General features: G+C 40.3%; 1 protein-coding gene across 5 annotated transcripts in view; it reads right to left on the bottom strand.

Annotated features, from left to right (window-relative positions):
* Window positions 1-19,358, bottom strand: part of PHACTR3 (phosphatase and actin regulator 3) — a 148,822-nt gene that overhangs the window by 100,634 nt on the left and 28,830 nt on the right. The window contains exon 1 of one of the 5 annotated variants that reach the window (XM_043496093.1): window positions 5,782-5,997. The exons of the other annotated variants lie outside the window; for them this stretch is intronic. Within the exon in view, the coding sequence (XP_043352028.1) occupies window positions 5,782-5,811 (30 nt within the window). The 5' untranslated portion in view covers window positions 5,812-5,997. Of the gene's footprint in view, window positions 1-5,781; window positions 5,998-19,358 lie in introns of those variants that run through there. 5 annotated transcript variants of the gene reach the window in all.

Here is a 19,358-nt window from a genome sequence, read left to right on the forward strand (position 1 = left end):
GACAGAACTCCTGCTTGGCTGCCACCTAACCCTAGAGGTGCCTAATCTCAGCTGGTGCCTAAGATTTTTTCATCTGGGCATGCATATTGCAGCCTTACTCTGGGCACTTATCTCCTGCTTGAGTATGCAAGGTGCCCAGCTCCTGCCTAAGCCCCAGAGCAATTCGCAAACCAGGAAAGATAAGTGTTCAGCCACTCGAGTCACGTGCCGGGGCCTGATTTGGTCAGAGGTCTCTAAGCACACCTACCGGATCAGGCCCCACAGGGGAGTTCACACAAAACAGCCAGGGGCTATAGAGTATTCTGATGTGGGGTTCCCTCACACTCCTATTAAAGTTAAAGTTAACTCCTGTTTAGTTAAACAATTGAATAACTAATTAAATTAGACCAGTGAGAAAATTAGACTGACTCCATAGCCCAGGGGCTCAGGCATTCACCTGAGGTTGCTGATCCCCATTCAAATTTAAACTGGGGGCAGAGTCTACCACATCTTGGGTGAGCATCCCATCCACTAGGCTAAAGATTATAAGGGAGGGCTTTCTCTTCCTCTCCCCACCATCAATTTTGTTTCAGGACCTGTAAGCAATTTAGGTGTCAAAATGCCTATTTTCTACCCAGTTTGTGGATCCCAAGCAGAACCAAGTGCTTCTTTGCTGCCTGGATTTAAGTGCCCATTTAGGGTTGCCAGGTGTCCAGTTTTCAACTGGACGCCCAGTCAAAAAGGGACCCTGGCGGTTCTGGTCAGCACCACCGATCGGGCCGTTAAAAGTCCAGTCGGTGGTGCTGAGACTCTAAGGCAGGCTAGTCCCTACCTGTCCTGGCACTGTGCTGCGCCCCGGAAGGAGCCAGCAGGTCTGGCTCCTAGGCAGGATGGCCACCCGCCCTGAGCACCAGCTCTGCACTCCGTGGCCAATGGGAGCTGGGGGCAGTGCCTAACTCAGGCTTTGTGGCTCGGAGTGGTGTTCCTGTGATTTTTCGTGGTGCCTAACTTTTAGGCACCTAAATGCTCAGCACTGCGATGCCTAAGTCCCTTTGTGTCCCACCTGTAGTGTCCAATGACACAAGTATTTGGGTGCACACTCTGACTGTGTGTCTACAAGATACTGAAAAGTTCAGCCACACTGCTTCCTGTCCTTTATTGGATTATGGATTTAACTCATCCCACCAGTGCACATCCTGATTTTTCAAATAGTACAATCAAAGATAAAAATGAGAAATCAAATTTTGGCAACAATTAAAGCACTACTCTGTGAATATTGCTGTTCCTAACGCTCAACTGCTTAAACCCAGGGTGAAAGAGTTGTGAACGAAGTTGAACTGAAAATTCATATTTAAATAGTCTCTACATTTTTACCCACTGTTTTCCCTAGTTCTATGCAGGTTTCTCATGGAGTTGGCACAGGGGTTGTGGGAACAGGGCAATATTTTTTTTTTTGGTATTTAGTCAACTTCCTTTCCACTGAATGCGAAAACCTAACTGTAGCCTGTGTGACTCCCGGAGCCAAAGAACTGGTGAAGTCAGCTGAAAAACAAATCTTCCTGTTTCAAATGTGCAAACTTTGCTTTTTCATTGAAAGCGTTCCAGCAAGGCTGCAGGATGCACTGAGCCTGCCTAAAGGCAGCTTTAACATACGTTTCAGCCACTTAAGAAGGGAAATAATACTTAGCTGAGCCCTCTGGTATTCAGGAAAAAACAAACTTTACCAAAGAACCTATCATTGAGGTAGCTTTAAAAAAAAAAAAAAGCCAGCCAAAGTATCATGGTATAGAATCCTTGCCAATTTCTTCTGTAAACTATAATGTACACATAGTGGTGACAAGAACCCACTTCCTAACCTCACTCATGAAAATAGCTCAGTGTCTTGTATATCTTTCAGTAGCTACATTAGGCCAGACCTTAATCCTGGGAATTCTAACTACAGTAACACATCAGTGTGATAGAGTTCCTCTCTGGTGGGACAAGATGTATCATCTTGTGACAATGCATGAAGAATTCCATAGTGCAGTCTTGTTATCATGACCTGGGCCAGATGTAAGCTGTGCAAATCATATGCATATGGCAACTGTGTTTGCAGTCAGGTAGTTAGTTACAGAGAAACACATTTTCAGAGTTTAGCATGCAGCTGCACAACAAGTATATGCATAATTGTGGGTCTAATCTGCATTCACAGTTGCTGAAGCTGTATGTACGAATCTGATAACTGGCTGTACAAATTGCCAGTTCTGATCATGTGTGTATAAACATCTAATTACACAGGCAAGGGCTGGTCGGTATATGCCTTTTTCAGGTTTGTGATGTTTTACATTATGTACAAGCATAATTTCCCTGGCCTTTTTTTTTTCTAAAAGCGTTAATTTTTTTGGAGATGCAGGAGATAGTGGGGGGGTAAAGGCACAGATAGGACAGCCCCTTTAGTTATGTAATAACATCCAACCACCATCCACCTACAGATTCTGGGGAATCCATTTTGAAGCGATTTGATATTGCTATATGTCTTGAGTGGAAATATGACATATGGTCCCTGTCATCTTGCCTGCTCCCATTTAGTCACACTCTTAAGGAGCACAGACATGAAAAATTAATAGTCCCCTTTGCCATTTACAATAACGCTAATTTTCTTTATTCATTATTCCTTTCAAATAACCAGAGTTCATTTTAGACCCACTTTCAATATTTCAGTCAGACAACTGCTGTTGTAATGTTCAAGTACACTGTGGAAAGGAATGCAATTTTCTTGGGACTTTCCTCTTTAAATAAACTGGGCTTTCGTTTTCAGGGGAAAGGAGGAAGGTTGTTCCTTCGCTTTCTTATGGCCCTACTTTATTCCCAGCTAAATAGGGAGGGTTAGTAAAAATGAACATTAATTTAAGGGGAAAAATGTGAGAACAACATAGGCCAGAATGTAATCAGGTTATGGATACATTCTGTGGGTGCCGCTGTATTTATATTCAGACCTGAACCTTTACAAATCCATGTCCTGCAAGGTTTTGCTGCTCTACAAGATGAATTCCATTAAATGACAATTTTTTTAATGAGAAAATCAGTTCTCTTTTCCTGCTGAAAAGGTGGGGTTATTAAGGGAGAGATTTGCTAAAACATTTAAGGTACATCTACACAACAAGCACAAATCTGCAGCAGCAAGTCTCAGAGCCCGGATCTACAGACTTGGGCCTGCACCACTGCTTTAAAAATAGCTGTGTCCACATTCGGTCTCAGGCTCTGGAGCCTACCCTGGGTTTCAGAGCCCGAGTGCCAGCCCAAGCCCAAAATTCGACCCAGCTGTTTTTAGCACCATAGCACAAACTGGCTTTTGTAGACCCAGGCTCTGAGACTCGCTGCTGCAGGTTTCTGTGCGCCAGGTAGACATACCCTTAGTGTTTGGTAAAACTCCCATTGATTTCAATGTGAGCAGTTAGGTCAATGCAATTGGTGGCCAGAAACTAGTGGAGTTGTGTAGTGCAAACCGTGAATGTGAACAAGGAAAGCTGCCACTATATATCTGGTGAAATAGTCAAAGGTGCATAATAAATGTAATGTACTTGGTTCAGCTGTTTGTCACATAATATTCATCACATCCTCATGCAAACTGAATATATAGCAGCCATGGTTGTACTTGCTTTAGATGTTAAGGTTGTGAAATAGTCCATACATTTCTACCTATTTGGCAGGTTATGGGTATCGTCAACCCCAAGTTTCAAATCATGAGTCATCCCTCTCCCAAAAATCATGAGATTTTAAAAATAATAAATGTAGGGGGAGGGGTATTTGCTTTCTGTCATTAGTTTGCATTTTCAAGCTTTTCTCTGTAATTTATGAGGGCTAGAAACTTCAAGTGAAAGTTCAAATTCTTATGTAATCATACGATTTTAAGAGAAATGCCAGATACTGTAAGACTGATGATAAAATGAAAAGAATTGGCAGTGCTGGGTATAACCATGCAAACAAAGGTCAATGGTGTTACAATTTAAACTCAAGGCTCATTGTTACACAAAATTATCATGAGACTCTCTAAAAATGTATATATAAATCTCAGGTTCTTATTCTCTTCCCTCTGGTTATTTAAGCCTTTAGGATGCACTTGGGTCAAACTTTTTTCTCCACAACAGTGAGGGCTAGAAACTTATCCTTTACTTTTTTGGAGAAGGGGAAAAAAAATTGAAATTCTCACGTAACTGGTCCATTACACCTGTGACTCTGAGGAAAAACACCAAATATTGAGACTCATGATAAAATTGTGGGAGTTGCTAACAACAGAATAGTGAATTCTGTTTATAGAGAGTTTTTCTAGTGAAAAATTGAAAGCATTCACCAAATAATGAAATTTAAGGTAGCTTGTATTTGTTAACAAGTGTGTGGAACATCTACTATGAGGTGTCATTTGCAGTGTTGTGATATTTGGTATTTCTTGTGAAAGCTCTAACTTCTGCACTCATGTGAATGTGAGAATCTCAGCTTTCATTTAAAAAACAAAAAAAAGCCAAAATAAAGTTCTAGCCCTCAAGGCTGCTGCGAAGAGCTTGAAAACGTGAATCCCTAAAGCTGTGGTTCTCAACCTGTGGCCCAGTCAGCACAGAGCTGCGGAACACAGCAACAGAAAGGAAAAAAACAGAAAGGGGAAAAAAAAAACCAACCCATGGTTCATTTTTATAAAACTTGAGATTTTGGGGCCTGACTCATGATTTTGGAATGCTTGGGGAAGGGTGTCAGCAAGGCTGTTGTGACAAATTTAAGACTGGGGAAGAACTGGGAAAGTAAAATAAAATGGCTATTTTCTGGCAAAAACTGGGAGAATGCCAGCATCGACAGTCGAGGAGGAAAGAAACTGGGTGCCATAATTAATGTGGCGCACTCAAAAGATACTCCAGGCTGTGACTTAAACCTTGAATTGACTCTAAGTAATATTTTTTTAAAGAGAGTTTTCTACCAAATAAACAGAGAGTTGGGAATGGATTGTTACGTTAAATATATTACATGCTAGATATCACACTACACACATACATTCAGCTGGCTGAAGAACTAGGAAAGATAGTATGTGGTTGAGCATTCTCCACATTCCAAATCGAGAAACTTTCTGCCCAATGCTATACTGACACAACACTGAACTGAAAAGCCCTGCAACACTTATAGCTGAAAGAACTTGATTTCCCAAATATCAGTAAATCAGTGTTCCTTGTTGTCCTGAGGTGGTCTGCACTGTAACTTTAAATATACACTGTTTTTGCTGTCTGGCCAGTAACAATGAAGCCAAACACATGCAACAAACAGTTCCACAATGAATCTAACATGTTATATATTTGCAGTTTTGGAGAGAAACATTTTTTAACTAAAAAACCTTTCTTTACTTGTGCAGCACAAGCTGAGAAGAACAATCCTGAATTATTAGCAGGGGGATGGGCAGAATAACCAAATAGGTCTCTTCTATCTCCTATGATCTCTACTGGTAAGGAAAATATCAGAACAAGTTACACATCAAGTAAATATTCCAAATTTCTTATGGATGCTTTTTAAAAAAATCACTAAAAGCCAGCTCCACACTCCAGGTACAGTACATTGTCTGACAGTTTATATTGAACATGTAAACAAAAGTATAGACACAAGGATAAAATATCTAATCTAAAATCTTGAGCATTTCTACAATGTCCACCTCCATTAAAACTGCTGATTAACCTAGGCTAGCATATTTACAAAATAATCTATGGTATCTTTAAAAGAAATGGCACCAATAACATGGATTAAACATTTAGTGACCGTCCTTTCATTTCTTATATTCCTTGTTACTCACCCGAGTGCTGCCTCTTGCTCAGAGCACATTGAATGCAGCAGCTTGATCCAAGGAGGAAAATAATTAGTTTCCTTTCAGCCTTATTGTTATCACTTGAAATTTCTTCACCTCTTCTTTTCAAGTCACATAAAAATATAAAGGCAGACCCCTTCCAGGGTCTAGATAGATTCTGTTTACATTATGTACAAAGAATGAATGCATTTCCTATTTTAACCAGGAAAATCACATCCTTGCTGACAGCTGCCTGGATCATTTATAGTATAATGTGTGACTGTAAAATCCTATGCAATGTTCAAAATCAAGCTTGCTTTTCTAAATGGAGGACCTGATGAAAATCTGCAAGTCAACTTGTCTTCATCCTGTAGAAGAAGCTGAAAGTCACTATTTATTCCACAAAGCTTTTTAACTGGAGACGTTGAAGAATAAAAGGAGGGTATTGAAAGGCCCAGAACCATCTTAGTATTGAAACCGTACCCCCTACATATATTACAGCTCACTAAGGTGCCTCTTTCAACCCCACAGTAGCTGTTACTCAGCTCCCACGTTAAACCCATGATTCTCTTCTCCCTAGGCAATTTAGTTTTATAGCACTTTGAGCAAACTGCTGCAGCCACTGTTTGAAAGGATTCCAGCCTAAATTACAGTAGTGAAAGCCCGCTAAAGGCATTGTGCTTGTTTTTTCCCCCCAGAATACTTAAATTTGATCATACTCCCCATGCGACGTTCACCAAGCTCCCTGCAATGTACGCAAACAAAGCTTAGCTTTCCTCTTCCTCTTCTAATCTTAAATGCCTTCATTAGGGAGACTCGACATTAAAATGTTTTGGAAAGGCAGATGCTTCAGCATTAGAGCAAAGAAGCAGAAAGAAAGGAAGACGCCCTGTGAACAGCTGCACAGCTTTGTGCTTCAAGCAAGCAATATACCAGAACAGTTTTGTACATTGTTTTATCACTGGGGATGTATTACCATCTAAATTTAAAATCACTGCTTCATCCCTGCATTAGGGCAAATGCAGACTGAAAACACAGCCACTGACCCGCTCTGTTCTTTCTACTGCTCCAACACAGAAAATAAGTACAATGGGTAAACCCACAACCTTCTGGTTTGATGATGTATGTGCTTGCAAGGTGTTGATACAGAATCAGCTAAAGAGAGAGCTACAGGAATTCTTGTGCACTTTATGGGATTAATCAATATTCATGTTTCTCCGCTGACATCTAATTCTGCCAGCTGCTCCAGCTCCCTACAGAAGGTCCACAAAAGACCGTGTTCCTATTAATGAGCACCTTTCTCTTGAATGTGTTAGTGCAGAGGAAATATTGGATACTTGCTCCATGTGTTCAAGATGACATTTTTTTCACTTTCAAATCCCCTATATACAAGGTGGGACACTTGGAAGAGAATACATTATGGTGGGGAAAATGGGTTAAAAATATCTTGAGTAAATTTTGTTAATCAGATTAACAAAAACACTATCAATACAGGCTGAAAAAGCGCAAGCTAGACATTTTCATAATTCCTCCTTGCCACATCTGGACTGAGTTCCTTTACAGTCTTCTAACAGCCTTTACAATCTGTGAGCTAGATTCTTTTCAACTAAAAGATGAAATTTCCATGGAAAGCTTTGAAAACCATTTTTATTTTTTTTTTTAGTTTTTGTAGAAATTTGTCTTCGTTGGGGGGTGGGGGGATCAGGCACACTTTCTGACCAGCTCTATTCAGTATCCTCCACTACTGGCATCTGTCAAAGTGATAGAGGAAAGTATCTGTTTTCTAAACCACAATCTGTAAGTTTCTTTTATTTGATTTTTTAATTTTATATAAAGGAAGATGCCTAAATATTTTAGCATCAAGTTCAATAGACTGTGAACATATTTCACCGATTATATGCAATAATCAAAATGAAGTACTTCAAACAGTTCTGGAAAAGATCTGCAATTTAGAGCAACAAGAAATTGCAAGACAACTCAAGCAGATTAGCACCCTGGAACTATTAATATAAATGCATTTCCAAAGTCTAAGGATAAAATTTGCTAAGTGTCTTGGTTACTTGAGTGCTCTTGGAAAATTTTATCCCAGGCCTAAAATAAACCACTGTCATTATGTTCAATCTGAGATAGTGTGCTTAGGCCTTCTCTAGCTGAACATGTAAATTTTTCCAAGGTTCTTCAGAGTCCTTGGTGCCTTTCCTAAAACTTCCTCCTTTTGTTGTCCATAGTAACTTAGTGACAATGAAAACTGTCCCATTGGTCAGTGACTGTGTACAGGCTGCATGACTGTGTACAGCTGGTTGACTGTGTTGATGCTGACAAATCGCCCATTCTGATAAAACTGCAAGGATCACATTGATGATGCAAATATTGCTACATTTTTGGGGTGTGCGAGGAACATGCACACATAACAAGCCGCAGCCAAATAGCTACAGACACCTCCGATCAGTGGCAATCATGGATTCTATCCTTTTCATAACCATAAACCCCAACTACTTGAACAAATCCATTAATGAACAGCCTACTTCTTACTCGCTGGGAGTGCCACTAAGGAGCAGCATGGTACAAAGCCCTTTGAAGTCCATTGGAGAGTTTCCATTGACTTCAATGGACTTTGGACCATGCCTTAAGTGAACGTTACACAAAGGTGATGCCCAGTTGATGATTGTATTTTTCAGGTATGATCTTTGCATCTTTACACACCTAATCCCCCCCATATAGGTGTAGTTTACACTGAAATTTGGGAGTGTCATTTTTAGTATGGTCATGGGTTTTTTTGTTTGTTTTTTTGTTAATACAACTTTACTACTCTCCCATAGAAGAAATAAAGTGCCTTGAGGAATAAATGCAATGACAGATTATTATTTTCCAGGCAATTTCAAAGAAGGTTTGTGCTTTTGAATGTGATTCTTCTCCCTTATTTCACAGCTTGTTCGTGTGATGAGATAATCTTGTTGTTCAGGTTATCAATTGCCACTTCTTTCAGGCCATTGATCTAACTTGTTACTCAGTAAATACTGTACTCTGTTATAATCTCCCAAGCACATACTGCTGAGTTTAGGGCTTCCCAGTCTGTTATGGATCTCAGGGAAAGAAGGCTGGAGAGCCATTTTACAAGGCTCCTCTCTTTGCAGAGCTGGCTGCCAGATGGATAATTCCTGAATGAAGGGAGGCTGCAACTGGCCTAGTGGTTGAGCCTTAGGTCATAATAGTGGGTGATTCACTAAGGCAGGGGATATTGGAAAGACAGGTGGAAGCAAGAGTGCTGCTACTCCCGGGATGTGCAAGTTAAAAGCATGTGTTCTGTTAATAGATTTAAGATATTGGCCATCTTCCAAAATATTTTAAATGGTCTTATTAAAATGTAGTATATATCTCTGTTTGTTCCTCCTGTGTGTAATATGCTCATAGCTTTCTCTCTTGTACTGATCTGTCTTGAGAAATCATATGGAATGTGAAGGCCCAGTTTTCCGATGTAGTTGTCTGAAGTTTAAGCACCCCTATCTGTATTTGGGCAATGAAGACCCCGACACAGCAAAGTGCTTAAGCATATGCTTATTTTAATCATGTCAGTAGTCTAATTAAAATCAATAGGACTCCTCACGTATTCAAGTGCTTTGCTGATCTGAGGCCTAAATCCATATTTTTTGAGTACCTGCTGCTGATAAGCAAAACCCCAAAATGATTTGGACTAGTTTAGTGTTAGGTTTTCCATGATAGCAAATTAAATAAAAGAACTTTCCACCATTAACAGAAACCAGACTTTTTAGTTTTGGGTTTTGCTGGAGATTTAGAACTAATTTTACATGAATTAAATGGGATAAATCATTTCTAAGTTCATACCCTAAAAGATCTTAAACTGAAATTCCATGGTATGTTATGGCTTTTCTTTCTTTACAGTACTGGGGAATAAAGTTTTTGCTTAGATGTTCTGTGAAAATATATTTTGAGTGAGTTCACTAAAGTGCCAGGAAACAAATATCCTTCATGTAAACTTTTCACTTGGGGATGAGAGTAGCAGCAGTGTTAGTCTGTATTCGCAAAAAAGAAAAGGAGTACTCGTGGCACCTTAGCGACTAACAAATTTATTTGTTACAGCTCATGAAAGCTTATGCTCAAATAAATGTGTTAGTCTCTAAGGTGCCACAAGTACTCCTTCTCACTTGGGGATGGGCACCTAATCTGCTAAAGGATTTCTGGGTTGGACACCTGAGGCAAATCTTTTAGGAGATAGTGGATGTTTCTTTGGATTGTATCTAAGGTATAAGCAGTCAGAACTGTTGTTGGTGCAAATGTTTGAGCCTCCACTGAAGTCAAGCAGTGTTCCTTGCAACTACACCAAAGAACACTTATCAGGCAATAGAAAAAAGGCCCTTAAACAAAAAGGAAGGTCAGGTTGCAAAAGTTAACTACTCTAGTTAATTTGCAGTCACATACCACATTCTAGAGATATAGAATCCGCCTCAGCCTCAGATCTTACACTTTTTTGCACAAACAGCTTGTTGTGGGTATGCACCCAATTTAGATATTCAGAGGCCTGATTTGCAGGGCTGTGCTTGGATTTTGGGGTGGTTGTTCTTTGGAGAGGTTCCCAACTGCCTGATTGGCATCTGTCAGTACAGATTTTTTAGAAGCAAAATGGTGCATGTGCCATCAGATGTGTGTGTACAGTGTTTGAGTACCATCTCTTTACAATAAAACACACCTTTAGAATGCCTAAAATAGAAAGCAGGACACTTTTTTAAAAAACATATTAAGGCTGAGGAAAATTTGGCATTTGAGAAATCCCTCAAAAATGACAAAGAAATATCTATAACTTATTCAGCATTTCTTAACTACTTTACTTCTAAATGGTTTTTGGATTTAATTTTGACTTTTTTCTTCTATTGGTTCAATGAATACCTACATAAAGAGGCATATTAATGAAGACTAGAACAATTACTCCTTAAGCCCATAAAATTGGTAGTTATCTATGAGATTACTCTTAGACTGAAGAATAAAAAAAGCTTTGTTCTCCGATTGTCACCAACCTGAAGAGACATTTCTGTTTTCCAAAAGCTTTTTCATTTGGGTGCACTTATAGTGCTTGGACTGTTATGTTAGCTACTTCAGTAATGAACACTTATTCATTCCAAATTAGAAAAATGTATGTAGTAGTTAGTGGAAAAAGGGATCAGATGTAATTCTGATATTCCACCAATGTATTCCTGAAAACATCTTAAAGGACTCCACACTGTACATAAATCATATGGCTCCACCCCCTATAGCCTCACTTTTTCAGTAATGCTCGTTTCTTCTTGGATCTTTTATTTTCTGGTATGTCTTACAAATTTGCTATACTTTTAGGCAATTGCAGTGGATCACTAACATGGTCATTAGGCAACTTAATCATGAAGACTCTTCTCCAGGCTTAACAATTACCATAAGAAGGAGAGAATGAAAGTTTTCAGATATGCAAATAGTGCTAAAAAAATTGCATGAGTTTCTATAGTGGGCACTGCACAAAGTACTTACTCATAAAAAAGTCGCACCAAATATAACCTTCTGCATTCTAGCCTGTCCCTTGCTATTGCCTGTTATACAGTGTGAAAGTTCTTGGTGGACTCTGACTTAGGCCATGCCAACATCTGGCCAGATATGGCTGTGCAGAAACATGAGGAAAAAGTAGACCACTATGCAGCCTCCTCCTATCGCCACTGACAGTGTGGGGTATGTGATGCTGGCAGACGAGGTCATGCCAGAATGTATTCAGGCCAATTCACTTGTGTATTAGTATAGATCAAAAAGAAAAGGAGTACTTGTGGCACCTTAGAGACTAACAAATTTATTTGAGCATAAGCTTTCGTGAGCTACAGCTCACTTCATTGGATGCATTCAGATGAATGATGCTCAAATAAATTTGTTAGTCTCTAAGTGCCACAAGTACTCCTTTTTACGAATACAGACTAACAGGAATGCTACTCTGAAACCTGTTAGTATAGATCAAAGTTATTGTTGAACAGTGGAAGAGTGTATTTCGTGTTTAGCCTTCATAAAACTAATGGGCCACTACTTGTATTGTTTCCCTTATCAGTATCCTGTTTAATGCGGCAGCAAGCATTTACATTGTGTATACCCCATAACTAAATAACCCATCAAAGAAAACTTGTGAAATGCTAATGAAGGACTTAAGGGCTTTCATAGAAAAGTGCTAATTTCAAAGCAAATGGCCATTGAATGTGATGACCAAAGGTCAAAGACTCAAAACATTCCTCACTGGAAGTGGAAGGAAAAGCCCACATGGGCAGACATTGTGTCGGCTTGGTTTTTGTCAGAAGAAGCTATAAATATGGATTCAGGGAAAGATCCTTCATCTCGGGACTGTTTAGACTCTTACAGGGAAGAGTACCAGATGCAAAGCAGAGATCCCCAGAGACAATCTGGAGACCCTGAAATGACTTTTGGGAAGATGGCAGTTCGTTACATCACTGCCACCATTTGGAATTACATCTGTACATATAGTTTACTTGCTTTAACATCTCAGTAACTCTCTCGTTTCTTTTTCTTAGCTAATAAATCTTTAGCTTACTCTAGAATTGGCTACCAGTGTTGTCTTGATATAATATCTAAAGTAACAATTGAGCTGGGGTAAGTGAGTGGCCTCTTGAGAGTAGGAGAAAAGGAAGGGTTGTTTGGCTGATGTATCCTGTGCAGGTGGAATCTTGGCTATGCTCCAACCATGCTCACCAGCATAGCTGAGCCAGCCTGGAAGGTGTTGTAAACAGCCCATAGTCAGGGGGCAGTAACGTATTACTCCAACAACAAGAATAGAGAAGCAGGGGGTCATGCTCCTTCGTTAAGATGCCACAACTATGCAACATCCCTTACATAGGGCTGGAACCAAAGGGTCAATGAAGCCCATGCAGATGCTGTTCATAGCAAAGTAGACCAAAAGTCCCACATTAGCTTTCATGTGGATCATCCAACATGGCACTCAAAAATTGTTTATAGTATTAGCATGCTTTGTAATTCCAAACCCTGCATTCTGCACTCATGCAAAACTCCCATTAAAATCATTAAGCCCAAAAGCGGATGTGAGAACCTTTTCATTTTATCTTTGGAGGCAAGGGGAAAGAGGTTGATGCTTAAATGTCACTCCAAGCCCTCAAAGCTCCACAGTATGCTCAGATTCTAAGGCACAACATTCTTCGTCTCTCTGTCTGACATTTCTAAAGTACCTGTTTAAATAATAGCCTATTGTCCATTCCATTCACTGGCTTGTGCTTCATAATGCAACCACTCTGTCGGGCCATATTGCCATTATGGTGAGCTGTTAAGTAGAGTCGCAACCAACTCTTATCTGGTGTAAGTGAGAGACAATAAGGCCCAGTAATCTTGTCAGGAAATCAAATCTGTGACATTGTTTGCAATCACTCACTTCTGTAATCCAAAATGAATACAATGGGCAGGAACTAAGGTATTAGCAATAGCTACACACTGTGAATGCTACAGTTCAGATTGCCCCAAAATTTAGAAGGGATCTGGGTTTGGGGGGTGAGAGGCAATATGTGATCATATAATCAGACTGTCATGATGCATGCATACATACAAAGGGGCAAATTAAGGTTGCACAGGCAGCCTTAATTGTGTTATTTCTTCACTTTTGAGAAGTTGACTTTGCAACCTTAATGTTTTTCTAACACAAGTATTTTTGGAGTGGGAATGCATCCGATGAAGTGAGCTGTAGCTCACGAAAGCTTATGCTCTAATAAATTTGTTAGTCTCTAAGGTGCCACAAGTACTCCTTTTCTTTTTACTACAGCTAGTGTAACTTACAACATCCTTGAGGCTCACTTTGTTACCTGTCCAGCACAGGGCTTTATACAACTGCCTTTGACTTCAGCAGGAGGAGGGTTTTTTGTATGTAAATATGTAAAAATTGGCCCTCGTGTGTGTGCATAATTCACATGTGCATTTACTGCCTTTTTCATATGGAACTGCAGTGAGATGGCAAGAAAACAACCAGTAAGAAGTCAGTTGGTGCTTGAAATCATATTCATGCAGTTGTGAAAATCTGGGCCCCAATGTAGATCACTGTACAATTGAGCACAGGAAATTATTTTGTTTCATGGAATGTAGTCTGTGAAACATTTCAATTGCTATGAAAATAAAAAGCTGTGAGAATTATTGCAATTATGTGTGATAGACTGATTCTAAAATAAGTGTGCATCCAAGCCTGGTTGACAGAAATCGTCCAGTTTTCCCACTATCGGGCTTTTATAATTAGTTGCATAGTGGCGTTTCTTGGAGCCCTCGCACAAAAATCCCAGCGAGATGTTGGAGTGTGGAATTGAACGTATTGGGTAATAAGATTGAAATGTATCAATATAATATGACCACTAACATGGGGGTCTCCTTCAATTCATACTGAGAGGGCTTGACAGTGTTTTATGCTACCCTTTAATAAAAAAACGGCCCTATATTCAGCACCAAGGCCAGCTCAGAATCATACTGTCTTTAACAGAATCTAAATCGATTAACAAGGCAATGCTTTTCATAATTTGGAAGTGGGTAACTATTGGTGGAACAAAACAATTCTATTGTGGGTGACTTTACAGATATTAGATAATAGCCTAAATTGTGTACACAGATCATACTCCCCTTTGGAAGGGAATACACTACTTCAGTGCAATGCAATACAAAATGTACTTTCTTTGAGCTACATTCAGCTATAATGACACTAGCAGTGCCTCACTACACAACAGGAGTGTGCCTACTCAAGGTAACACTTGGCAAGAGAAAGGGTGGCAGAATTGGACCCTTAATGACTCTTTGAATTATTCCTTGGAATATGAACATATACAAACTTTAGGCTAGATTGTACCTCTAGGCGTGACGCTGAGCAAGGGCTGGAGTCTCAGCTGCACCATCCCAGAAAAGGTGTTAAACATCCCTCCAAAGCACAACTCCCTCTTTGCTCCCCCTTGCTTTGTGGGATTGGGGATAGTAATTTGTGGCTGGCCTACAATGGCAGCACATTACAACATGCCTGTGATTGCACAGGTGCACTGAACAGTGTGTTGTGGGGGGCAGAACCTTGGCTTGTTTCCACTTCCCTTTGCCTACTCCCTAGCTACCCATTCTGGGGGAGGGACTAGTAAGTGGGTGTTCATAGACTTTTTTGGCTCAAGTCAATGCATCTCAATTGGAGTGAAGTGCAATATACAAGGAAGCCAAATCTTTATGCATTTTCCATATCTGAAAAGTGACACATGAGGTCCAATATGACCTATTAAATGTCATGCCATAGTGCTGTGTTTGCACAGGAGTGGTATCTTGAGGCAAAGAGGGAACATTGATAGAATTCAAACCTTGTGTAAGGTTTTATGCTGTGGAAGCCACAGCACAGCTTTTCTGCAGACTGTAAAATAATAGCGTTGGGTTGGTAGAGGACTCCAGGAGAAGTGTGATCTCTACAGTGAGGTTAGCTTGTGCCCTGAATACCTTCTCATTTAGGTGCAGGTGGCTCTTAATGTGCAGCTTCAGATGAGAAACTCACATGACCTAAGGTTTTCTAAAAGGTTGCAAAAATAGTTTTCCATCCAGCAGTTAGAAAAGTAAAACATACTTATTCCCTAAATGATCAAACTGATACAGCGCTTCACACGGAGGAGTTTCAGCCTGGCAGTCTTTCACCGTGAGAGCGTAAGCTTGCTATTACATTGCTATTTCAAGAGCATTCTATTTTGGCTTTTAGGCATGGGGAATGCTCAAACTGTCTCTGCTCTCTTCAAAAATTCTTACTCTCAACTATATAAACAGGTTCTATAACCTTTCCTTGGAAGTTTGGGGCCAGATCCTCAGTTGGTGTAAACAGGTGCAGCTCCGATGATGTCAGATGCCAATTTGCATGAGCTGATAATCTGGCCCTTTGAATTCTTTGATGCTATATGCAAAACACTGCATGTATGTGGCTCTTCAGGGCTGTGATATGAAAAGAGGTTGTAGATTATACTGTCCCCTGAATCTTTCTATTCTAAAACGTTTTAAAAACAGAAATCTGATTCTGGGCCTGATCCTATCATTGTGGCTTAATTCTGCATGTGGCTTAATTAATACTGTCCAGCCCATATGAAATGGGCTTCCCACCATTAGAAAAGATGGAGGACTAGTGGTCAAAGGAAATGCAACCTAGATGGAGCTACTCTAAGGTAGGTGCAAAACTGGTGGGAAAACTGTTCCCAGAGAGTAGTTATCAGTGGTTCACAGTCATGCTGGAAGGACATAATGAGAGGGGTCCCACAAGGATCAGTTCTGGGTCAGGTAGATAATGACATAGAGTACACTTATAAAGTTTGTGGGCGATACCAACCTGGGAGGGGTTGCTAGTGTTTTGAATGATAGGATTAAAATTCAAAATGATCTGGACAAACTGGAGAAATGGTCTGAAGTAAATAGGATGAAATTCAGTAAGGACAAATGCAAAGTACTCCACTTAGGAAGGAACAATCAGTTGCACACGTACAAAATGGGAAATGACTGCTTAGGAAGAAGTTCTGCGGAAAGGGATTTGGGGGTCATTATTAAAGATCTAGAAAACATGACCTGTGTGGGAAGATTGAAAAAACTGGGTTTGTTTAGTCTGGAAAAGAGAAGACTGAGGGGGGACATAACAGTTTTCAAGTACATAAAAGTTTGTTAGGAGGAGGAGAAGAGAGAAAAAATATTTTTTAACCTCTGAGGATAGAACAAGAAGCAATGGGCTTAAATTGCAACAAGGGAGGTTCAGGCTGGACATTAGGAAAAAATTCCTAACTGTCAGGGTGGTTAAGCACTGGAATAAATTGACTAAGGAGGTTGTGGAATCTCCATCATTGGTGGTTTTTAAGAGCAGGTTAGACAAACACCTGTCAGGAATGGTCTAATACTTAGTCCTGCCAAGAGTGCAGGGGACTGGACTAGATGATCTCTCTCAAGGTCCCTTCCAGTCCTATGATTCTATTCTAAAAGGTGTGGTCCAGGTCCAGAAATGACTCATGCCTGCTGATGTTGGGGGAGGGGCAGAGTGAGGGCAGCCGGCTTCAGCAGTGTTACTGAGCATGCTAAGTTCATGTGAGCTTGCTCAGTATAAGCCAAGCAGCAAATCTGGGGGGGCACATGACCCTGCATGTCCCCCATGTCTGCTGCTGCATGCCCCCCCCACCCCACATGTCTCCTCTGTTCAGGACCCAGGCAGTTCCAAACATGGAGTCAGCAGAGCAACCCAATTATGACCACAAGGTGTAGGGCTCTGGTTGAACCTTCCCCACTAGTGTGTCTGTCTGTTTCTAACTCCTACACACCTGACTGTGGGGAGTATGCAGCCTTCACCAGTAATAATGTCTGACACTGCTTCAGGCGCTCCTTATGGACACTGGTGCTCTAGAAAGACCACACAAATATGTGCTGTGGTGTCATCTGGCTTCCAGAGGAGATAGGTAGCACAAGGAGTTAAGCAACTGATGTTGCTAGGTTTCCACTTCTTGGAGGTTTGAAATCTGATAAATCAAACGTGACAGTGAGTGTGATCTCTACTCTAGACCTGAGTAGACATTTGTCCACTGCACAAAACCACTCCATAACCTGGTACAACTAGTAATCTCAATTTGGAGACACCCCAGGATGTAGTTCTGATGAATGGATTAGTTGGGCTTTTGGAAGACTCTTCACTGTGCCTGGCTCTAGCCCAGGTTGTCAGTTGTTCCCTTTAACAAGCAGAAAATTAAAATGCCAAAGTAAATTATTAGAGTTTGTGTTTGATGGGGTAACTTATTTTTTTATTTAAAAAAATAGTTTGTCAAGATTTCGTGTATTCAGAGTGACGCATTCTAAATGCATATGATATTTTCTGGAACTCTCCATTAAAGACTAATTAGTTAATAACCAATGATGAGCCCGTATTAGTGATTTATTCTGAATCAAAGTCCTATTTTCATCATTCTTCAAGAGATAATTACAATTCTTCATGCAGCCTTTGATTTTTGTCAGTCCTTAACATATCCCTTTAGGCCTTAAAGTTTAGGGAGAAGCAAATGCCACTGATTAAGGTGTGCAAAGGAAGCTTTACATAATGCTTTTGAACAATCCACATTCACTTTAAATTCAAAGTAAAAATAAATGCTTTAATATGTTCCTCAGCAAAACAGCCTATAACTCAAGAAGGAAAACTGGATTTTTCTCTGGCACAACTTGTGGTTTTAGTACATCAGGTATTGTTTCTATAACACCTAAACAACTGAAGTAGTCCCACCATAAATAAGTCTTTACTTTGGGACTAATGGGCCAGATCCTTATATAGTGTGTATTGGCATCATCTATTGATGCCAACTCTGATTTACAGCAGCTGAGCATCTGGCCCAATCAATTGTAATTAGTGTTTTGTTTTCGATGTGGGCATTCCCTGCTGCCCAGGAGCTTGTACTAACAAGCACTAACTGCAGAAGACCACCTTCGTATCCCATGATGCAGCAGGAGTTGTAGCAGATAATGGTTGCACCAGCAAACCTAGGTATGAATGCAATCCTGCTTATTTTTAGAACACAATTAATGGCCCTCTGTAAAGGTAACAGGCTAGCAGCCTTCCTGCATACCACTCCATTTCTGTTTCATTTGTATTTATAAGAACATAAGAATGGCCATACTGAGTCAGACCAAAGGTCCATCAAGCCCAGTATCCTGTCCTCTGACAATAGCCAATGGCAGGTGCCCCAAAGGGAATGAACAGACAGGTTATCATCAAGTGATCCATCCCCTGTTGCCCATTCTTAGCTTCTGGCAAACAGAAGCTAGGGACACCATTCCTACCCATCCTTGCTAATAGCCATTGATGGACCTATCTTCCATGAATCTATCTAGCTCCTTTTTGAACCCAATTATAGTATTGGCCTTCACAATACCCTCTGGCAAGGAGTTCCAGAGGTTGACAGTGTGTGATTATGGTACATGATTTTCTAACTCATCTTCTTTTAGTAACAGAACCAAGATTTGATTTCTAAATATGGAGATAGATAGGCCTTTCAGCTCAGTTTAAATATAACATGAAACAATTAATTTTACAAGATGCTGACTTTTCTCCTCCTTTCTCTCTCCCCAGATGTAAGCAGCTAAAATAGATTTGAAAAAATAAATGTTCCTCATGTTCTAGCCAGATCCTCAGCCTATGTAAATCAACATAACCTCACTAACTTCAATACAGTTCCACTGATGTCCATCAGCTGAGGATCTGGACCATTAGAGTCCACAGATGGCAGACATTTAATGTTTGAATACTGGCAATGCTGTCACAACTGGACACTTTACTGTTTCAAATATAAAAATATACCACTGGACTGTTGTGATTGGTGGAAACTAGTGTAATTTGGACAGCAGAATGAATCACTGAAGGTTTGGATGCACCACTACCAATCTTCCAACCCTACCACTGAGACTAAACAACAGCTGCATACATTAAATCTGGCACTTCCTGTCATAATGGATCAGGCTGTGAATACAGGCTCTGTATTGGTTGGCTGTGAATATTGTTGGCCCATAATGTCACTGATGCAGATGTTGGCACACATTCCAAATG

The sequence above is a fragment of the Dermochelys coriacea genome, chromosome 13 (assembly GCF_009764565.3).
Source record: "Dermochelys coriacea isolate rDerCor1 chromosome 13, rDerCor1.pri.v4, whole genome shotgun sequence".
Lineage (NCBI taxonomy): Eukaryota > Metazoa > Chordata > Testudines > Dermochelyidae > Dermochelys > Dermochelys coriacea.